This window comes from Chiloscyllium plagiosum, chromosome 5 (genome assembly GCF_004010195.1).
Source record: "Chiloscyllium plagiosum isolate BGI_BamShark_2017 chromosome 5, ASM401019v2, whole genome shotgun sequence".
Classification (NCBI taxonomy): domain Eukaryota; kingdom Metazoa; phylum Chordata; class Chondrichthyes; order Orectolobiformes; family Hemiscylliidae; genus Chiloscyllium; species Chiloscyllium plagiosum.
In genome coordinates this window covers 20246123-20268859 of record NC_057714.1, presented here as the reverse complement: position 1 = coordinate 20268859, position 22737 = coordinate 20246123, and the positions used below count along the sequence as shown (strand labels likewise).

General features: G+C 41.4%; 1 protein-coding gene across 3 annotated transcripts in view; it reads left to right on the top strand.

The window, feature by feature from the left end:
- The window catches only part of myo10 (myosin X), a 330909-nt gene that overhangs the window by 258328 nt on the left and 49844 nt on the right, over positions 1–22737 (top strand). For all 3 annotated transcript variants that reach the window (XM_043689679.1, XM_043689681.1, XM_043689680.1), the window contains 2 exons: positions 13983–14038; positions 15098–15240. In XM_043689679.1, the coding sequence (XP_043545614.1) occupies positions 13983–14038; positions 15098–15240 (199 nt within the window). The remainder of the gene's footprint in view (positions 1–13982; positions 14039–15097; positions 15241–22737) is intronic.

Below are 22737 nucleotides of genomic sequence, written 5' to 3'. Positions count from 1 at the left end.
GGGCATGTTGATATTAAGGAGGTGGTGTTGAATGTCTTGAAAAACATTAAAGCAACATAGATAAGTCTGATGGAATCTATGCCGAGAAAGGTAAGGGAGGAGATTGCTGGTGTCTTGACAGAGATCTTTGTATCCTTCAGCAAGTCCCAGAAGACTAGCAAATAGCTAGTGTTGTCCCACTGTTTAGAGAAGGGCAACAGGGATAATCCAGGAAATTATCGGCTGATGAGCCTTATTTTAGGCAGGGAAATTATTGGAGAAGATGCTTAGAGATAGGATTTACGCGCATTTGGAGAAGAATTAATTTATTCGGGATAGTCAGTGTGGCTTTTTGCAGAGAGTGGGTGTCTTGATTGAGTTTTTTTGAGGAAGCGATGAAGATGATTGATGACAGAAGGGCAATGGTTGTTGTCTACGTGGACTTTACTAAAGCATTTGATAAGGTTCTTTATGGTAGACTTGTCCAGAAGATGAAGTCACGTGGGAGCCGTCGTGAGTTGGCAAGTTGAAATAATATTGGCTTGGTCGCAGAAGACAGAGGGCAATAGTAGAGGGACGGTTTTCTGACTGGAGGTCTTAGTGTTGGGACACCTGTTGCTGGTAATGTATATAAATGATTTGGATGGAAGTATCTGTGGTCTGATTAGTAAGTTTGCAGACAACATGAAAATTAGTGAAGTTGTTGATAGTGAGGAAGGGTACAGCAGGACATAGACCAGTTGGAAAGTTGTCAGAAAATAGTAGATGGAGTTTAAGCCAGACAAATGTGAAGTGATGCATTTTGGGTGGTCAAATGCAAGGAGAAAATATGTAGCATGTGGCGGGTCCCTAAGGAGCATCAATAAACAGAGGGATATTAGGATCTAAGTCCATAGCTCCATTAAAGTGTCAACACTGGATAAGGTGATAATAAAGATATTCATCATCATTGTCTTCATTGATCAGGGCATTGAGTATAAAGGCTAGTAAGTAATTTTGCAGCTAAGCTTTTAGTTGGGCTACTTTTGGAGTATTATGTAGTGGTCTGGTCACCACACTACAAGAAGGTATGTGGAGACTTTGGAGTGGTTACAAAAGAAGTTTCCCACAATGTTGGCTGGATTTGAGTGTATGAGCTATATGGAGAGGTTGGATAAATTTGGATTATTTTTTCTGGAGTGTCAGAGGCTGTGGAGTGACCTGATAGGAATGTATAAAATTGTGGGAGGCATGGATAAGGTGGGTAGTTGGAGTCTTTTTTCAAGGTGGAAATGTTCAATGCTAGGGGCCATAGGTGTAAGGTTAGATGGACAAAGTTTAAAGGCAATTGCAAGGAAAGTGTTTTACACACAGATTGTTACATGCTGCTTGGAGATGTGAGACGCCAGTACAGTGAGTGAAGACCCCTTTCGGTCATGGCTGGCCACGGGTTGCATCCTTATTGTTCTGGCTTTCTACATCCCTGAAGCAACAAAGCGGATACAACAGCAGCGTTGAAGAGGCATTTAGATAGGGGTGTGAACAGGCAGGGAATAGATTAATATGGACCATATGCAAGCAGATGGGATTCGTTTAGGATGACATCCAGACATCCTGGTAGGCACAAACATGGTGGGCTGAAGGGCCTGTTCCTGTGCTGTACTGGAGGCTCATTTACTAAGTCATCGGGGATTCATGCCTTGTTGAAAGCAGCAAGGTATATTTGTAGAATGGTTACAGCGGAGAAAATGCTGTTTCATTTGTCCAGTCGTTCCTGGCTCCCTGCAAGGTCAATTCAGCCAATGTCATTTTTTGTCCTATTCCTCACAGCCTTCCAAGTGCTTCCTTTCAGATTAGATTACCTACAGTGTGGAAACATACCTATCCTCCAAAGAGTAACCCACCCAGACCCATTTCCCTCTGACTAATGCACTTAACACTACGGGCAATTTAGCATGGCCAATTCACCTGACCTGCACACCTTTGGATTGTGGCAGGAAACCGGAGCACCTGGAGGAAACCCATGCAGACACGGGGAGAATGTGCAAACTCCACACAGACAGTCACCTGAGGTTGGAATCGAACCTGGGACCCTGGCGCTGTGAGGCAGTAGTGCTAACCACTGAGCCATCAGATAATGATTTATTTTCCTTTTGAATGCCGACATTGAATTTGTCTTCACCGCACTCTCAGGCAGCGCGTTCCACATCCTAACTACTTTTTGTGCATAACAATTTTCCACTGCTTGCCGCTGCTTCTTTGGCCAATTAACTGAAATCTCTGTCTTCCAGTTCTGATCCTTTGACCAATGAAAGAAGTTTCTCTCTCTCTATTCTGTCCAGACTCCTCATGCTTCTAAGTACCTCCATCAAATTACCTCTCCAACCTTATTTCCTCTAAGCAAAACAATCCTACATTCCCCAATCCAAGTTGACAAGTGAAGCTCCTCATTTCTGGGACCATTTTCATGAAGGCCAACCTACAGTTTGCATCCCTAACTTCTCCTCAATGCACCTCATTTGCTCTCATTGATTAATGTACAAGAGCACCCAGATCCCTTTTTATCTCCAGGTTTCCCAATATATCATTTAAATAATATTCACACCAAAGGGTATAACTTCACATTATTCATGTTATACTGCCTCCTCACAATTCTCAATCCCACCGAGGTTTGTGCTGTTAGCAAAGTTGGAAATTGCACTTAGTTCCCTTATCCAAGTGATTTATATGAATCATAAGTAGCTGACTGCCACTGCTTGCCGCCCAGAAAAAAGCACTCCTTACTTCCACACTCTCTTGTTTGCAGTCTGTTAATCAGTTCTCAATCCGGGCCAGCATATTACACCCAATCCTGTTGTCTTTTCATTTTGCCTCTACGGTGGGACTTTATCAAAAGTCTTTTTGAAATCGAAATGCATAACCATTTTAATGGTTGTCTACCTATTCTACAAATTACAGCCTCAAAAAGCTTCAAAGATTAGGTTGAGAATAATTTCATTTTCATACTTTGTCTAACCTCATTAATGCTTTCCAAGTGTCCTGTTATTGTGTTTTTTATAATCGACTGTAGCATTTTCCCCAACACTGATGTTAGGCCAACTGGTCTATAATTCTGTTTTCTTTTTCTCTTGCTCTTTTTTTAAATACTGGAGTAACATTTGCCAACTGACAATCCGAGAACTTTGAAAGATGATCACCAATACACCCCATATTTCTCGGGCAATTCCATTAGTACTTCAGGAAGGAGATTACCAGGCCATACGGATTTGTCAGCCTTTAATCGCATTAGTTTCATGAGCACCTTTTTTCCCCTAACTAACACTGACTTTCTACAATATCTCCCTCTCATTATACCATTGCTTCCCTCACATGATTAGATTTTTAGATTAGATTACCTACAGTATGGAAATAGGCCCTTTGGCCCAACAAGTCCACACTGATTCTCCGAAGAGTAAACCACCCAGACCCATTTCTCCTAAACACGATGGACAATTTAGCACAGCCAATTCACCTGGCCTGCACATCTTTGGACTGTAGGAGGAAACCGGAGCACCCGGACAAAACCCACGCAGACACTGTGGGAGAATGTGAAAATTCCACACAGACAGTCGCCCGAGGCAGGAATCGAACCTGGGTCCCTGGTGCTGTGAAGCTAACCATTGAGCCCCCATGCCACCCCCTGGTGCTGTGAAGCTAACCATTGAGCCCCCATGCCACCCCATATGGGCGGCACAGTGGTTAGCACTGCTGCCTCACTGCGCCAGAGACCCGGGTTCAATTCCCACCTCAGGCAACTGACCATGTGGAGTTTGCACATTCTCCCCATGTCTGAGTGGGTTTCCTCCGGGTGCTCTGGTTTCCTCCCACAGTCCAAAGATGTGCAGGTCAGGTGAATTGGCCATGCTAAATTGCCCGTAGTGTTAGGTGAAAGGGTAAATGTAGGGGAATGGGTCTGGGTGGGTTGCGCTTCGGCGGGTCGGTGTGGACTTGTTGGGCCGAAGGACCTGTTTCCACATTGTAAGTTAACTAATCATATGTCTGGGAAACTACTTGTGTCTTTTGATGTTAAGACAGAGCTAAAATGTATGTTCAATTCTTCTGCCGTTTCTTTGTTCCCATCTCTAATTTCCCGCATTCCTAATCATAAGGGACCTGCAATTTTTCTTCAGAAGATTTAGAAGCAGAATTAGGCACTTGGACCGATCTATTCTGTTCTACATTTCGATCATGGCTGATAAGTTTCTCAACTCCATTTTCCTGCTGCCTTCCTGTAATCCTTGATCCCCTTACTAATCCCCTATTACAGTAAGACGTTCCACAGATTCATCACCTTCTGGCTGAAGAAACTTCTTCTGGACGTCCTCTAATGCCAGCACATCCATCCTTAGATGTGAAGCCCAAAACTGCTCTCAGTATTTCAAATGTTTCACATTACATTTGCCTTCCTAACTGCCAACTGAACCTGCATGTTAAGAGAATCCCCAGCAAGGACTCCCAAGTCCCTTTGGCCTTCAGATGTCAGAAGCCTTTCCCTACTTAGAAAGTCTATTCTTCCTATCAAAGTGCATAACCTCTCACTTCCCCACATTGTATTCCATCTGCCACTTTGCCCACTGTCCCAGCCTTTCCAAGTTCTTGTACAGCCTCCCTGCTTCCTCAACAGTTCCTGTTCCGCTACCATCTTACTGTTATCTGTAAACTTAGCAACAATGTCCTCAGTTAATAGTGTTATAGAGATGTACAGCACGGAAACAGACCCTTCAGTCCAACTTGTCCATGCCGTCCAGCAATCCTAATCTAATCTAGTTCTATTTGCCATATCCCTCCAAACCCTTCCTATTCATATACCCATCCAGACGCTTTTCAAATTCTGTAATTTTACCAGCCTCTGTCACTTCCTCTGACAGCTCAATCCATACACGCACCACCCCCTGCATGAAAAGGTTGCCCCTTAGGTCCCATTTATATCTTTCCCCTCTCACCCGAAACCTATGCCCTCTAGCTCTGGATTCTCCAGAATTACCTATTTATCCTATCCATGCCCCTCACAATTTTATAAACCACCGTAAGGTCACCACTCAGCCTCCAATGCTCCAGGGAAAACAGCCCCAGCCTATTCAGCATCTCCCTATAGCTCAAATCCTCCAGCCTTGGCAACATCCTTGAAAATCTTTTCTGAACCCTTTCAAGTTTGCCAACATCTTTCCGATAGGAAGGAGACCAGAACTGTATGCTGTATTCCAAAAGTGGCCTAACCAATGTCCTGTACAGCCGCAACATGACCTCCCAACTCCTGTACGCAATACTCTGACCAATAAAGGAAAGTTTACCAAATGCCTTCTTAACTATCCTATCTATCTGAGACTCTACTTTCAAGGAGCTATGAACCTGCACTCTTTGTTCAACAACACTCTCCAGGACAGATCATCATTGTATAACATAAATAGTTATGGTCCCAGCGCTAACCTCTGTGGAATTTCACTAGTCACTGGTTGCAATCTTTAAAAAGAACTCTTTATCCCCTCTCTGCCTTCTGCCAGTCGGTCAATCCTCTCTCTCCTTGCCAGTACCTTTCCCCTAGCACCATTAGCTATTACCTTAGCAGCTTCCTGTGCAGTATTTTGTCAAAGAGCTTCTGCGAATCCAAATGGATCACTGGTTCTCCTTTGTCCAAATTGCTTGTTACTTCTGAAAGAATTCTGATAGATTTGTCAGGCGTGACCACCTCTTGGCGAAGCTCTGCTGACTCAGCCCTATTTTACCATGGACTTCCTAGTACTCTGTTATTTGAACAGTAACGATGGTCTGTAAAATCTTATCAGTGACCAAGGTCAGGCTGACCGACCCTAAATTTTCGTATTCTGCCTTCCTCCCTTTTTAAATGAAGATGTTACATTTGCCATTGTCCAGTCCTCTGGGACCTTCCCCGGCTCAGGTGATTGGAAAAGATCACCACCAATACCTCCACAATCTCCTCGACTATGTCATTTGTCACTCTCTTAGGTGTAGTCCATCTGGTCCAGGTCATTTACTGACCTTCACACCTTTTCAGCTTCCCAACCACCTCTCCTTAGTGATGGCCACTACATTTACCTCTTCCCACCCAACTCTCTTGAAGATACTGCTCGGGTCTTCGACTATGAAGATTGGTGCAAAGTACCTATTCAGCACCATTCCTTTGTTCCCCATTACTCCTTCTCCGGCCTCATTTTTCAGCAGCTCAATATTGGCTCTTAAAAAAACTCTTGCAATCTTCTTCTACATTACAAACTTGCTTAACTTCGTATTTCATCTTCTCCTTTATTCCTTTTTAGTTGTCCTCTGCTGTTTTTTAAAATGTTCCCAATTGTCTTCACCACATTGTGTTCTTCTTTTGCTTTCATGCTGTCCCAAGCTTCCCTCATCCTCCCCTTTGTTTGGTTCTTCTTCCTTGGGATGAATTTCAAATTGCCCTTCCAAGTTAACCCCCCTGGAACCTCTTGCCTTTGCTCCTCCTTCATGTCTTTGTAGTTACCTTCACTCAATTATATTACTGTTGCATCTGATTTCAGCTTCTCCCTCTTAAGCTGCTAAGTAAATTCTATTATTATTACAGTTACTGCCCTCCTAGGGGCTCCTTCACCTTAAGCTACCCAATTAAGTGCTTGATGTTTTCCTGGCATGTCTGTTCAAACAAGCTAGCTAGATAAACACAATCCGGCCATATTCCCCCCCCCCATACCCTTGATTCATTTCATCCTATGCAATACCACCACTTTATTAATTTTAAGCCAATCAACAGTTTGAAATCTTTTACACTTCAGTCTGGGAAGCATCTTGTTTGTTAGTATAGACAGTTTTTTTAAACATCTATTCAGTACCACCTCCTCCATATGTAAATCCACAGTTTAGTCCCTAATTGGCACCACTTCTCCTTTTACCACCCTTTTACTATTGATATGACAACATTTTCAACTAAACAAATTTTTCATGACATTTTATGTTAGTTGTCTGTCCCTTATCATGGTCTGTCTTTGTTTCCGTTATTTGATTTTACAATTCCCCTCAGAACCTACAGTATTGAGCTGGATTCTGAGTTGTATTATCCAGCTGACATGTGCCATATTCACCCTTTCTCATCTTTTTATTATTCTTTTTACTGTAATTCCTTTTTGGCATCCAGAGGAGTCTAGCTTTGTTTGCCCTCCCTTTTTATACCCCTTTGTGGGAATATGCCATGACTGTATCTGAGCTAGCCCTTCTATAAATGCAACCCACTGATAAGTTAGCATGACACCTGCTAATTTTTGCATCCAATTTAGCCAGGCCAAACTCATTCTCTCCATTGAAGTTGACTTTCCTCTAATTCTTACTCTGGATTGATCTTCATCTTTTTTCCAAAGCCAACCTGAAACCTATGATACAATGGTGTGTGTCCCATAAATCCTTGAATGATACATGATGCACTTGTTTTAACTCAATCCCAGGAACCAGGTCGAGAAATGTTTAACTGGAAACATACTGAGGTTGAAAACAGTTATGAATATACCCTAAGAATATATGCTTGCATTTCTGTGCTACTTACATCAGTACAATCCAAGTCATAGTTAAATAATTAAAATCTGTCATCATAACTAGTATAATTCCCCACTTTGCTATAATTTTCTTGAAAGTATATTTCTGAGACGTAATGACTAAATAAATCACTCAACACCCAGAGTCCATTTTCAGTATCAAAGAGTTTATTGATCTTTTGTTGGTGGGAAGAAATTCTCTGGCAGTCCAAAAGCTGCTTCTCTGAACATGGGAAAAATGCAAACTTTTATTCATTTGTTTTTAGCCTGCCTTAGAATTTACAATTTGCAAACCAATCGTGTTGTTGATTGGATATTTTTGTAATCAATCACATCAATTATGTGACTGCTTGATCAATTAATGAGCGATTTTAGTTCTTGCCATGATCTCATGGTATTTACCAATGCATCCTATTCAACCACATTCTAATACTGCTGACTTCTGCACCATATGAGGAATATGAAGTGAGGAGGAAGAACTCAAGCAGGAAATTAGGAAAGCAGCATTGGACTACGAAATGATTTTGGCAAGTAGGGTTAAAGAGAATCCAAAGTCATTCTATACATTAGATTAAAAACAAGAGGATAACTTGGGAGAAGTTGGGACCACTGAAGGTTTAACTTGTGTTTGGAAGCAGAGAATGTGGGTGAAATCCTCAATGAGTACTTTGCATCAATAGTCACACGAGAACAATATGGAGGACAGTGAGATTTGTGTGGAGCATGCTAATATCAGGCATTTTGAGGTCAAGGAAAACGTGGTGTTGGGTCTCTTGAAGAACATTAAGGTGGATAAGTCCTCAGGACCCAATGGTATCTACCTCCTATTCTTGAGAGAGGCAAGAGAGGAGCTTGGTGCGCCTTTATCAAGATCTTTGTATTCTCGCTAGCCACTGGAGAGGTCCTGGAGGACTGGCGAATAACTCTTGTTGTTCCTCTGTTCAAGTGGGAAATATGAATAATCCCGGAAATTATAGATCAGTGAGCTTTACATTGATGGTTGGAAAGCTATTGGAGAGAATTCTTGGGGACAGGATTTATGCGCATTTGGAAAAACACAGTTAAATTAGGGATAGTCAGCATAGCTTTGTGCATGGCAAGTCGTGTCCTACTAACTAGATTGAATTTTTCGAGTTGACAAAGGTGATCAATGAGGGTAGAGCAGTGGATGTTGTTAACATGGATTTTAGTAAGACTTTCAACAACAACCTTCATGGTCGGTGCATTCAGAAGATAAAGATGCATGGGATACACAGTAACTTGGCCACGTGGATTCAGAATTAGCCTGCCCAAAGAAGGCAGTGGAAGGTTACTTTTTCGGCTGGAGGTCCATGACTGTTGCTCTGCAGGGAACCAATTGGGAGATCTGCTGTTTGTGATAAATATAAATGACGGGTGACAATGTAAATGGGTGGGTTACTAAGTTTGCAGATGACAGAGTTGTGGATAGTGTCAAAGTTTGCCAAAGGATACAGTGAGATATAGATCATGTGCAGATGTGGGCAGAAAATGGCAGATGGAGTTTAATTTGTGTAAGTGCGAGGTGCTGCGCTTTGGGAGATCCACTGTTAAGGAAAAGTATACAGTTAATGGCAGGACTTTGAACAGTATTGACGTGCAGAAGGATCTTGGGGTTCAAGTCCTCAGCTCCCTGAAAGTGGCCACACAAGTGATAGAGGGGTGAAGAAAGCATTTAGCATGCTTGCCTTTATTGGTTGTGAAATCGAGTACGAGTCAGGGTGACATGTTGCAGTTTCATAAGAGTTTGTTCAGGCCACGTTTAGAGTATTGCGTTCAGTTCTGGTCACAACATTACAGGAAGGCTTTGGAGAGAGTGCAGAGGTTTACCAGGATGCTGCTTGGGTTAGAGAGTCTGAGCTCTAAGGAGAGGGTAGAAAAACTGAGGTTGTTTTCTCTGGAGCAGAGGAGGCTGGGGGGAGTCTTGATAAAAGACTATAAAATTATGAAATGTATCAAAAGTATCGATGATCAGAAAGTTTATTCCAGAGCTGATATACCGAAAACTGGCGGAGTGATGGTTTGGGGGGAGTTGGGGGAGGAAGGGGCGGCGGAGGATGCATTTATGCTGAAAGATCAAAGGAGATGAGAGGGGCAGGTTTTTTACAGAGACAGTGGAGCATGCTGCCAGGGTTGGTAATGGAAGCAGATATGATAGGGGCATTTAAGAGATTTTTAGATTATCACGTTAATGTGCCAGAAATGGAGGAATATGGACCAAGGGATTAGTTTCATTTTGCGTCATGTTTGCCACAACATTGCGGGCCAAAGGGCCCATTGTATGTTCTCTATTGAATCCTCCCTCCAAACAGGCTGGAGGCTTCTGCCAGTTGCCTAAGGCTGCCTGACTGCAGGGATTCAGTTAAATCCTTTCTTGCCTGCTATATTTACAACAGCAATAATTTACGTATGCATGTGTGTATGTAATTGCAACCATCTAAAGGATCTTAACTGATGTGAGTCAAGCTTTTCCCCTTCTATTACAGGTTAACAGGAAATTAGATTTGCTTGCACGTGGGCCTTTCTCACTGCTTCTCAAGGACCTCTCTTATCAAAACTGTCTCGGTATTAGCAGTGGCTACATTTTTGCTGCTGCTTAATAAAATCTCAAAGTGTGATTTTCTTTTACATGAGACACTTTATAGCTTATCTGATTGCTGTAAGTGCAAAGGCCAGGATTCTGACACATGCACTAAACCACCCCACGGCCCTGTGGCTGAACACACCAACTGCCCATTCCACTACACCAAGAACATGCAAGTCCTGGGCCTCCTCCATCGCTAAATTTTAGTCACCTCACGCCTGGAGGAAGAACACCTCATCTTGTGCCTTATGACCCACCAACCACAAGGCATCAATGTTTATTTCACCAGTTTCCTCGTCTCCACTCCCTCTACCTTATCCCAGATCCAATCCTCCATTCCGGCACCGCTCTCTTGAATTGTCCTACCTGTCCATCTTCGTTCCCACGTATCCGCTCCACCTCCACTCTGACCTATCACCATCACCCACCACCTTCATCCACGTGTCGCATTCCCAGTTACCTTCACCTCCAGCCCCAACCCCTCTCCCATTTATCTCTCAGCCCCCTGATGAAGAACTTAAGCTCGAAACATCGACTCTTCTGATCCTCGGATGCTGTCTGACTGGCTGTGCTTTTCCAGCACCACACGTTTGACTTTGTTCTGCAGCATCTGCAGACCTCACTTTCTCCCAGGATTCTGACTGTATAAACAACTGCTTCTGCTAACAATCTACATTTTTTTTTGTTATAACTAAAAACCACAGGCAACCATTTTATGTTAACTAAGAACCATCGGCATCCCTAAAACTTAGAAAGGAAGAAGAATAAGAGTGTCAATAATGAAGGAAATGTTTATATCTGGGAAGGAATGTAAAGTGGCTGTTATAAACTTTCAAAATAATAGTAGTTTCCTTATTTAAGTTTATTCCTCACAGTTTTTATTTTGCTTTTGTTTAACAATACTCATTTGTCTTTCCCACTTTATGGTCACTTATAGACTGCACCAAACAATGTCATTGTACATTTTTAGTCAAATACATTCTGCATTCTCCTCCTTTGGGACATACTCTCTCTTCAGCGCTGCAATATTCTTTTCAATTAATGCTATCACGCTTCCCCCCTTTCCTTCCTTGTCTATCTTTCTTGAAATATTGTATCCAAAATATTTGTTTTATTATTCCTTTATTGGGGCTCCAGTTTCGAAGTGTGTTTCCATTAAATGTGTGTACGAACAAAATTTCTGCAAATCTGAAATTTAAAAAAACACAAGGCAGTAGTGGAAGTCTACAAGCTTATAATATACATTGGTCAGTAGTCTGTCCCCGAAAATCAAACATAAAATTGAGCAAGCAAGGTTCAGAGGTGAACTGTGCAAAGGCTGCAGTCATCAGAAATTAAAAGCAAAGTAGATGGAATTGTTCAGGCTGAAAGCAAGTCATAGTATTGATCTAATCATCATATTCCACCATCTCCTTTCACCATTGTTTATTCTTTCTTGCCTAATGAGGGATCATAGAGTGGTGATTCACCTCAATGTGAATTCTTTTTATCTCTCAACAGATGCTGGCAGCCATGTTTTGTAATTCCAGCATTTAACTTATTTTAATTTCAACTGTTGACACGAGTTTTGTTTCTGGACATTGAGGCTCCAGCAGCAATAATTCATTGAATTATTCTTTTATATCATCTTTTTGGGAAAAAAAACTGAATGAAAGCTGATTATTTATTTAGTTTATTTTTAAATATCTGTATAATTACAACATTAAAATACATTTCAGACTTCTGTCATGTAAAATATTTTCTTTTTGCATTAATATTTAATTCGCTGCCACTTCTCTTCCAGGAATATATACCTTGAAGGTGCTTTTCTCTACAGTATGATTTTTCTTTTTCTTTTCCACTATGTTTTCACTCTTCACTTTCTATTTCCCTGACTGTGTTTGATCAGATATAAAAAAAACCTGCGTCAACAGCTACATTTCCTTCCTTAGCAATTGCCTCTGGCTTGAATGAACATTCCATCTTAAAATCTAACCTTTGACTTTGGAACATTTAATCTCTTACTGTTGCTGGGAAAGGGGAGGAATCACTAACGAGGAAGTCAATTTTCCAGTGAGGCTTCCAAAGGCTTTAGTCTCTTTTATTTAATTGGAGAAAGTTTCTGCTCTCATTATGAATGTACGGGATGTTGGATAAGCAGTCTGATTATAACAACAGTGGAGAAGCCGACGGAGGCTAATTTTAAGCTAAAGTACGACTTGACTGAAGTTGACTGGGAACAGCCCAGTCAACTGATGATAGAATCATGAAATCCTTACAATGTAGAAGCAGGCCATTCAGCCCATTGAGTACACATTGACCCTCCAAACAGCATTCTACCCACGCCCTGCCCTGTCCTGATAATTGTTAATTTCCCACAGCAAATCTACTTAGCTTGCACACCTTTGGGTAAGTCTGTGTCAAAGCCATGGGAGACATTCATAGAGGAAATAGCAAGAGCACAGGCCACATATGCTTGTGCAAACATGAGTGGGGATAAGATCAGGGCACCCCAGATGTCAAAGAACCATTAAGATCAGAGGGGTCCCAGAGTGACTGCAGGGCATTCTGAAGGGGGAGAGTGAACAGCCAACAGTCATGGTACATGTCAGTACCAATGACCGAGGGTTAAAAAAAGAAACGAGATCCTGCAACAGGAATTTAAAGTGTAAAATAGTAATTAAAGATGGCTAAGGTTGTGTAATCTCTGGATTATTTCCAGTGCCACATGTTACTGAGTATGGGGAGAGGAAAATATGTCAGATGAATGCATGGCTACAGGGATTGTGTGGGGAGGAGGTTTTTTTGGATACAACTTCTGGAGTAGGTGGGACCTGTACAAGCTGAACAGATTGCACATGAACTGATATGGGTCCAATGTCCTTGCTGTTGGGGAACTTTTAGACTAATTTGGCAAGGAGATGTGCCGCAAAGTAAATGTGAAGTAGGAAGCCAGGTCCAATCTGATTTGGAAGGAATACTAGGACAGTCCAGCAGGTGGAGCAACATGAGCATAAAGAGGCACATGGGAAACTGTATCTACTTTAATGCAAGTAGCTTGACTGGTCAGGCTGCTAAATTGCGCCATAGTGTTCAGGGATGTGCAGGCTCGGTGGGTTAACTAGGTGGATTACGGGTAAATGGTGGGGTCCTTCTCAGAAGGTTGGTGCAGACTTGATGGGTCAAATGGCTTGTGTCTACGCTGTAGGGATTCTATGATTTGATGAAAAAAAGAGGGAACCATATTTAGGGTAAAGCACATTAAAAATGGGGTGAGGATTCATCAAAAATAGAGAATATACATGTTGCTTAAAGAAATAAGGAGGGCAAAGACAGGCCATGAAATATCTTCAGCAGATAGAATTGAGGAAAACCCCAAGGTACTTTATAAGTATATTAAGAGCAATGGGAGTACTGCAGAAAGAGTGGAACACATTAGTGACCAAAGTGGCAATCTTTGTTTTGAACTAGGGCATATGGGTGAGAACTGAAATGAGCATTTCTCATCTATATTCATAAAATAGAAAGACATGGTAGCTGGGAATTTCAGATGGGATTGTGAGCTTTGAGAGCATTTTAAGATTAACCAGAAGATGGTATTAGATGTTTTAGTTGGCATAAAGGTGTATAAATGTCCAGGACATGATAAAGTGTATCCCTGTTTACAATAGGAAGCAGGGGGAAGAGATTGTAATGGCTGTGGTAAATAATCCTCTGCTGGCCATAAAAGCTAATATGGTTTCTCTGTTCAAGATTTTCATGCAAGTTGTAAAAACATTTCAATCCGAAGTTATAAAAGCTTTTGTTTTTTGTTTAGAATGTTGATATCCATACAGTTTTCAGTCAACTGTTGTCACTGTATATTGAAACAAATCATTTTTTTTGTCTAGGGTACATTGGACGTAGGTTTGATTGACTCAGTCTGTGCTTTTGGTTCTCCTGACAGGTAACTATAAACTTTTTCTCATTTCTAACAAATTCCAAAGTTTCCAGAATACTGCAATTAAACATATCTTATCACCTTTGACAGTATTCTTCTGTTTGAAGAATACCTGATTACCTGCACAGTGTTCCTTGGAGTGAACCAATTTGGAGGCTCCTGCAGCCCAATTAGGGACAGTGTGCAATTGCCACAGATGGGACATCAATTGGGCGAATCCATGGCGAGGACAAGTGCATATTTAGGACTCAACGTAGGTGCCTTCTGAAGTTATTTCAAGTATGGCTACAGTTGTTGGCCCAATCACTGTGGTGGGGAACCCATCTTGCCTCTGGTGGATGGACCTTGCCCAGCAGGCACCCTGAAGTCGCTGAAAGACCACCATCACCTCCCCCCATCGTTCTCCTCCTCCCACCAGAATCTTAGGTCAGCGACATCAGCCTCATTGGTCCAAAGTGCAGTTACCTTATTTACCATCGTTCCAGACTTCCTTCACTCTTCCATTACCTGCTGCAGTTCCAACAAGCCATCAATCCCAGTGAAGTTTCTGGTCGGTCTGATGGGCATTACCTTGGAGGCAGGACATGAGCTTGGAGGGAGGCCAAAGCCAGGATTGCCACAATTTGCTGGACCACAGAATAGGATGTGATACCCAGATATTTTACTCATTTGATGCATTTGTTAAATATCCTTAGTATTGGCCTGCTAGTGGATTGGTAATATTTCAATTAATCTTGATTAATCTAAGATGATTACTCTCATCCAGTCAAGACTAGAAAGAGCGTGGGAGTTTGTACAGCTTGCAGTTGAATATATGGTGTGTTACACACTTAATAAAGTTTCAATGTATGGAGTCAAATTGATTTTTTTTTAATGTTTCAAAGTGTACGTAAGGGAAAAAAAAAGTCATAAATGTGGATCTCTAGATTTGAAAAATCTTTTGACATTGAACAGAGGAGAGTAATGGAATGAATTGTTTCCATGAAATAGCAACATGGAAATAAATTCATGCCTGTATCCTCACTTCATTGTTCCGTTCTAAATAATGTACCATTTTTATTATAGACCCAATTCATTTGTGATTATTACTGCAAATCGCATCTTGCACTGCAATGCAGACACACCAGAGGAGATGCATCACTGGATAACATTACTGCAACGGGTCAAGGGAGACACAAAAGTAGAAGGTCAGGAGTTTATTATCAGAGGTAAGAATGTGACCATTTAAAATCTCAAAATAATGATAAGCCATCACTTTCGGGTATAAATGTATTCTGCTCTCAAAAAATAAATTTGTACTATAATCTGATTTTCCCTTGTTAATAGAACTTGATTACCTTGCAGTGTTATAATCTTGTAAGACAAGCATTCCAGATATTTTGACAGTTTTGCTCAAGCAGGCTACGATAGGTCAGTCCTTTCTGCAAGCAAATTGAAAACCGTTAACCTCTGAAGTAATGTGAAACCATCTGAAAGTTAGTTTTGGTCAGAAAAGAAAAAAATAAATGAGATTTCAGAAACAAATGAAACAAGGTCCTTGTGAATATAAAGAAAGCAGAAGTGAGCTTAAACAAGAAACTAGGAGGGCTAGAAGGGGCCATGCAGTTTCCTTGGTAAGTAGGATTAAGGAGAATTGCAAGGCATATTATACATACAGCCAGTTCTGCTATAACACATATTTCCTCAGTGCCAAATGACTTTAATACAATTGAAGAATTTAGACCTTTATTTGTAGAACACAAACTTTCCTTACCTGCATTGTTTATAATGTGATTCTCGCCTCATTAGTTTAAATGGCACAGCTATTGCGCGACTTTCTTATAATGTGAGATCGCATGAGAACGGGATTATCGTGTTATATCAGAACCAACTGTATATTAGGAGTGAAAGGGAAACTAGAGAAAGGGTAGATTCTCTCAAGGGCAAAGAAGAGAATGTGTCTGTGGAGCTAGAGAAAGTGGTTGAAGTCCTAAATGATTCATATCAGCGTTCACCGAGGAGAACGATGGTAAGCTTAGGTTGATATTCTGTGCCATGTTAATATTAAGAAGGAAGTGGTGTTGAGTGTCTTCAAAAATATTAAGGTTGATAAATTGGTAGATAAGTCTGATGAAATCTATCCCAGGATACTGAAGGAGGCAAGGCTGGAGATTGCTGGAGCCTTGACAGATCTTTGTATCTTCTTTTGCTATTTTCAAGACTGTAGCTAATGTTGTTCCTTTGTGTAAAGGTGGCAACAGGGAAAACCAAAGTCATTATAGGAGGGTAAGCATTGACTGGCTGAAGAATTGACTGATATGTGATCGTCAGCATGGCTTTATAGAGGGGAACTGAAAAGTCTGGAAAAGCACAGCAGGTTAGGCATCATCCAAGGAGCACTAAAGTCAACATTTTGGGCATTAGCCTCACTTTCTCTCAGTTTATGTAGGGGAGATCTTGATTGAGTTTTTAGAGGAAGTAATGAAGATGGTTGACGATGGTACGCAGTGGATGTTATCTACCTGAGCTTTGCTAAAGGATTTGCAAAGGTTCCTACTGGTTTGCTGGTCCAGAAGATTAAGTCACATGGCATCTGTGGTGAGTTGGCAAATTCAGTACAAAATTGGCTTACTCATAGAAGACGGGGGTAGTTGTGGAGAGGTGTTTTTCTGACTAGAGTTCTGACAAGTGGTTTTTTGCAAGGATCAGTGCCAGATATAAGGTAATGCTCTTGGGAAGGTCAAATGGAAGAGGAAAGTAGACAGTGAGTGGCAGGACTTTTCGGAGCCCTGATGTACAAAAGGATCTTCAGTTCCGTGAAAGTGTTAACACAATTGGATAAGGTGGTAAAGAAGGCATCGGGCATGCTTGCGTTTATCAGGCATAGAATATAAATCTTGACAAGTGTAGTAACCGGTAAAACTAAACACTCAGACTCCACATGCATGCAGCATGCATTCTTTAATTAACTTGTGCACGAGGGGAACAGCTCGACTCGTGATACTGTCTGTTCCATTGAAACAATAGAGAGCAGTTGCACTTGTTCAGTGATGCAGCCAATCAAATGTTTCTATGCTTTGAGCATTCCTTAATTTGCATAGATATTCACCAACCACCCACCCGTTTTAGTGGGCTGTGAGCCAATGGGTACAGCATGATAAAGGCCAGTCAAACCTCCTCCAGCTTCCTGAGGGACTTTGCGTCATAAACAACTGAGGTGGCACCAATACATTTGCCATTAGACAAAAGGCAGTTTCACTTGCACAAGAATTTCATTGTAGGTACAGAACAGCAGTTTCACAGAAGTAACAACAGGTTAGGATCAAATTTTAGAGGCCAGTGTTCCTTCAAATTTTCCACACAAGTCATGTTTTATAGCTGTATAAAACTTTAGTTTCATCACGTTTAGAATATTGTGTACAGTTCTGGTCACCACAGTTTGGGAAGGATGTAGAAGTTTTGGATAGTGTGTGAAAGAGATTTGCCAGGATGTTGACTGGTTTGGATTGCACTTGCTATAATTAGAGGCTTGGGCAACTTGGATTGTTTTAGCTAGAATATTGGACTTTGAGGGACAACATGATAGAAGACTATAAATATGAAGCTGCGGTCTTTTCCCCAGGATGGAAATGTCAAACACTAGAGGGCATTACATTAAGTTGAGAGGGGAAAAGTTTAAAGGAGGTAAGTGAGACGGGGTTTGTTTTTGGACAGAGGATGGTGAATACCTAGAATGTGTTGCTGGGTGGTGTTATAAGCAGATACAACATTTAAAAGGTTCTTAATCAAACATGAACAGGCAATAGAGGGATTGGTTCAGAATTGCACCATGGTGGCACGGACATAGGGAATCCAAAGGGCCTGTTGTACTGTTCTATGTAGCGAGGAGGGGATATACACTGAGCCTCGTGAAACAGCACTGGTCACAGTCTGCAGTCAGAAAAAACACTCCTCTATAACTCCTTCCTGCCTCTGATGACCAAATCGATTCTGTGTCCAATTTGCCAACGTACCATGAATCACATGGGACTTAATCTTCTGGACTAATCTACTGTGAGGGACTTTGTCTACATGAACATTACTAAAGCATTTGACAATGCCTACTGCCTTACTCTTGTGCCATCTTTGTCGCTCACTCAAAATAATTTCCCTGCCACTGATGGAAGGTTCACCAGTCTATAATTTCATGGATTATCCTGTTGTCCTTCTTAAACACAGGAACATCATTGGCTGTTCTCCAGTTTTCTGGGACCTCATCTGTGGCAATAAAGTATAAAATTGCATTAGCTCTTCTGAGAACTTGCTGTACCTACATGATGCAACCTTCCATGATTCATGCGCTGAAACATCGAGATGTCTCTGCAACTTCCCACCGATTAGATAATACACTTTTTATTCTTCCAAAGTGGGCAGTTTCACACATCATACTCCATTTACTTTGCCCCCCCCCGTGGTCCCTCTAAGCTGCACAGCCATAAGGTCCCATGCATGCCAATCACAGAAGCGAGTTCTACGTCCATAAGTCACTGCCACACATAGGTCCTGGAGGCTTGTGCAGCTGGAACAAAGATTAGAAGTAACACTCAACCAACCTTATGTCCTCTTCACAACTCATTTTTTTTCTTCTATCTTTGTGTCATCAGCTACCACACTTTCGACCATTTCATCAAAATGATGTATCTAAATTTTAGAGCATTGAGGCCCCAGCACCAACCCCTGTGGCACACCATTCATGACATCTTGCCAACCTGAAATAGGTCGACTTATTGCTACATTCTGCTTCCTGTTAACAAGCCAATCTTTTACCATTTTACCACCCACACTGAGATTTCATTTTTTGCAATACCCTTTGATGTAATACCTGATCAAAAGCCTTCTCAAAATCTAAATACTATACAACAACTGGTTTCCCTTTGTCTACAGCATGAGTTGTTTATTCAAAGAACTCCAGTAAATTAGTTAAATATGATTTCCCTTTGACAAAGCCATCTTGGATCTGCTGAGTTATCTTGATGTAATGGGTCTGGATGAGTTGCTCTTCAGAGGGTCGATGTGGACTTGTTGGGCCGAAGGGCCTGTTTCCACATTGAAAGTAATCTAATCTAATCTAATTACGATTTCCTTTTTTTTGTTATTTCTTTGCTCTGACTGTGTGCCTATTAGCTAACATCAGTTTATGTCCTATTTACTTGGTTTTCAATTACATCACTGTCCTACTTAACCTTATGCAGAGGCTGACTGCTTTATGTGTGAAGAAGCATCGGTCTGAAACGATTTCTCCACCTTCCTTATTTATGGTCATGGAGAACATTATTTCTAACACAGCTTTCAAAGTATTTCACAAACATTTGTTGTACCTTCCCATCCTGTCATTCTGTTGTCATCCCACAATGCAGTTCTTCTATAAGGATCCCTTTTTCTTGTTTAATGCTGATCTATGAGATGTACCGTTGGACAAATTCAGCGCGCACAAATTTACCACAACCAGTTTACATGCATTAAAGGGAAAGAAGTAGAAGCATGATTATATGATTCAAAGGGTAAATAATGCATTGCTTGCATAGATTTTCATGTGAATGGGGTGGAGGTGAGGAGATGGGACTGTTGTCTCACAGCTGCAACTTAGACTGTGTCTGTCTGGACTAAAGAGCTAATTCAGCTGCTAATACCAATAAGCTGATCCCAATTCCCCATTCATCAACTATCCCATGCTCCACACATTTTTTCTGTCACACTGAGCATCACATCGTTGTCTTGGCCATAATGCAAAAATATAACCTGAGAGAAGGGGGCAAGTTCATAATCAATGCAGCCACTGACGTTCCATGAGTATTAAACAGGCCAAGATTGTAAATTCAATCATGGTATAGTGTATCCAAAATTGATCTATTTAATATTGTCCATTCCTTTAGAACCTTTTCTTGTTCTAGACTTCCAGTGAGGTAATACTGGTTGCAAAATGGCCAATGAAAGCCTGATGTTCCACCTCAACTCTTTTTTGCTGCCAATTTCTTATTTCCCTTGTTTCTTAAGAGATCAAAAATCTGCCTTTCACTGCCTAAACAGAATAGATATGGTGATTAGCAGAAGGATTAAGAACCAGAGGACAGTGCTTTTTTTTTCAATTATTCACCTCAAGTCAATGGTGACAGGAGGACATTTTTTAAATGCAGTGACCGGTTACGGTTTGGAATGTCATACCCAGTGTTTTAATGGAGACAATCCTTTCTTTAAAATGAGGGCAGCATGGTCGTTCGGTGGCTCTGTGTTTAGCACTGCTGCCTCAGAGCACCAAGGACCTGAGTTCAATTCTAACTTCGGGCGACTGGCGTTAACACATTCTCCGCATATCTGCGTGGGTTTCCTCCAGTGCCCTGGTTTCCTTCCACAGACCAAAGATGTGCAGGCCAGACTGAATCGCCATGGGAAATGCAGGATTATGAGAGAGGTTGGGGTCATGGCGGGGGGAGCTGGTGGATCTGGGTGTGATGCTGTTTGGAGAGTCAGTGCAGATATGATGGGCTGAATGGCCTGCTTCAACACTGGAGGGTTTCTATGACTCAATGAATTGAATTATTATCTGAGCAGGTAATATTTACAGTGCTGTGAAGGAATAGATAGTTTCTATCCAGTCTGGGGGCATTCAATTTTATACACCTCAACCAAATCGTCCGTCAGGCACTTTGGTTTTCACAGGAAACAGCCTCAACTTTTTCACGTTTAGCTTATAGAGCCCTTCCAAAAGCAACTTTCCAATAATAAAAATAGTCATCATCCAATACAATCTTGTTTCTGGTATTGAGCCAACTTGGATCTGAACATGCCAAAAAAAAAAATCAACCAAGTTGGTTCAATGCTACTTTCCCTGAACAAATCCATGCTGACCGTGCTTAATCTAAGTGATATTCAATACTATATTTTGGATCTTTTTACTCATAATCTAATCATCTTTGATGTGAAGCTGACTGGACTGTCTTTATTTGGTGCTCCCATTTTCTCCCTTCTCTTTTTAATCATGGATCAATTTCAAAAGTACTCTGGTCCTTTGGCACCATACGGACAGGTAGAGAGGATTGAAAAATGATGGGCCAATCCTTTTATTTCCTTAGCTTCTCTCAATTATCTTGGCCTGATTATAAATCCATTCTTAAAAATGCTGCATTCTTCAGTGTGTCTTTTATTATGTTTCTCCCCTCCATCATTTCACATCCTTTCTCAACTCTAATGGCTGCATCTTTTGTGAAGTTGGACAGAATGAATTTTCAAGCCTCAAAAGTGACTTTGATTGAGGACTGAAAATCTTGACCCGAGCTGGTGACCTGGTTTCTTCAAGCCATTTTAACCTTCATATAACAGGTAGCTGATTAGGCCTGTTAAAGTAGCAAAGGGGTCTGTTTAGATGCATGGAAATCGGCATCTTGTAGCAGTCTATACGGCCAGCAAAAGGAGAGGCTGTTGCCGCTTGCCTGATTATAAGGCTAACTACACCCCAACAGTGATAGGACTTATGCCCGAAACGTCGATTCTTCTGCTCCTTGGATGCTGCCTGACCTGTTGCGCTTTTCCAGCAACACATTTTTCACCCCCAACAGTGATAACCTGATTGCAAGAACTATGTATTTTCTGCACAAAATGCACACTGAAGCACCTATTCTGCATTCCTGCCAGCTCCACCTGCACATTACCTTCAGCTAAAAGGTCTTAACCGGGACTCGAGAGTTGAGTGTTTGGCCACGGAACATACCAATTAAGTGGGCACTATGTGAAAGCACAGTGAGTAGCTCATGCTTAGCAGCAAACCCACACGCCGTCACCCACCCAAAACCTCTACAACCAACACATGGGTGGGATCTCTACCTAAATTCTCAAAGGAAACTGTAGCCAAAAGTACTCCTTAAGAATCATGGCCACAAGTCTCCCTCTTCACCTACATATTACGTTTTCTTTGACATCAAAACAGGCCCTCTATTCTTTTGCTCTTAATAAGTAAATAAATAAATAAGTAAGTAAATAAATCTTCCTTATTATTTGCCAAGGGAACTGATTGGTTCTATTTCATTGCTTGTATAATTCCACCCCACACTTGTGCTTTTCAAAGGTTTCTGCAATGCTGATCTTTCAGTATCTGACATGACTTAATTATCTTATCCTGCCCTGTAACATCCTTAAAATCCTATGGATTTAAGGGTTGCTACCATCTACTTTGTGGAAGGATTTTTGTCCTAAATCCTTCGTGGCTTCTCCTTGAATGTCTTCCATTACTCTTGCGTTGGTTTACCTTTAATTAGCTGCTTCCAACCCATTTGCTAAAGCACATGTCAGTTTTAAAAGCCCAAAAACTACTTTTCCTTTACCATGACCATCTTAAATCTAATTGAACTTTCTACAAAACGTTCTCTTAAGTCATCCTTCTTTAATTTGCCCAGTTTCATTTCCCTACAGTTGAGACCAGAGCTGTGTATTTTGTGTTTTTTAAAAGAAAGATGTTACTATTCACGTTACATTAGTTGTTTATTAGAGCTGGAAATGTGTTGCTGGAAAAGCGCAGCAGGTCAGGCAGCATCCAGGGAACAGGAGAATCGACGTTTCGGGCATAAGCCCTTCTTCAGGAATGAGGAAAGTTTGTCCAGCAGGCTAAGATAAAAGGTAGGGAGGAGGGACTTGGGGGAGGGGTGTTGGAAATGTGATAGGTGGAAAGAGGTCAAGGTGAGGGTGATAGGTCAGAC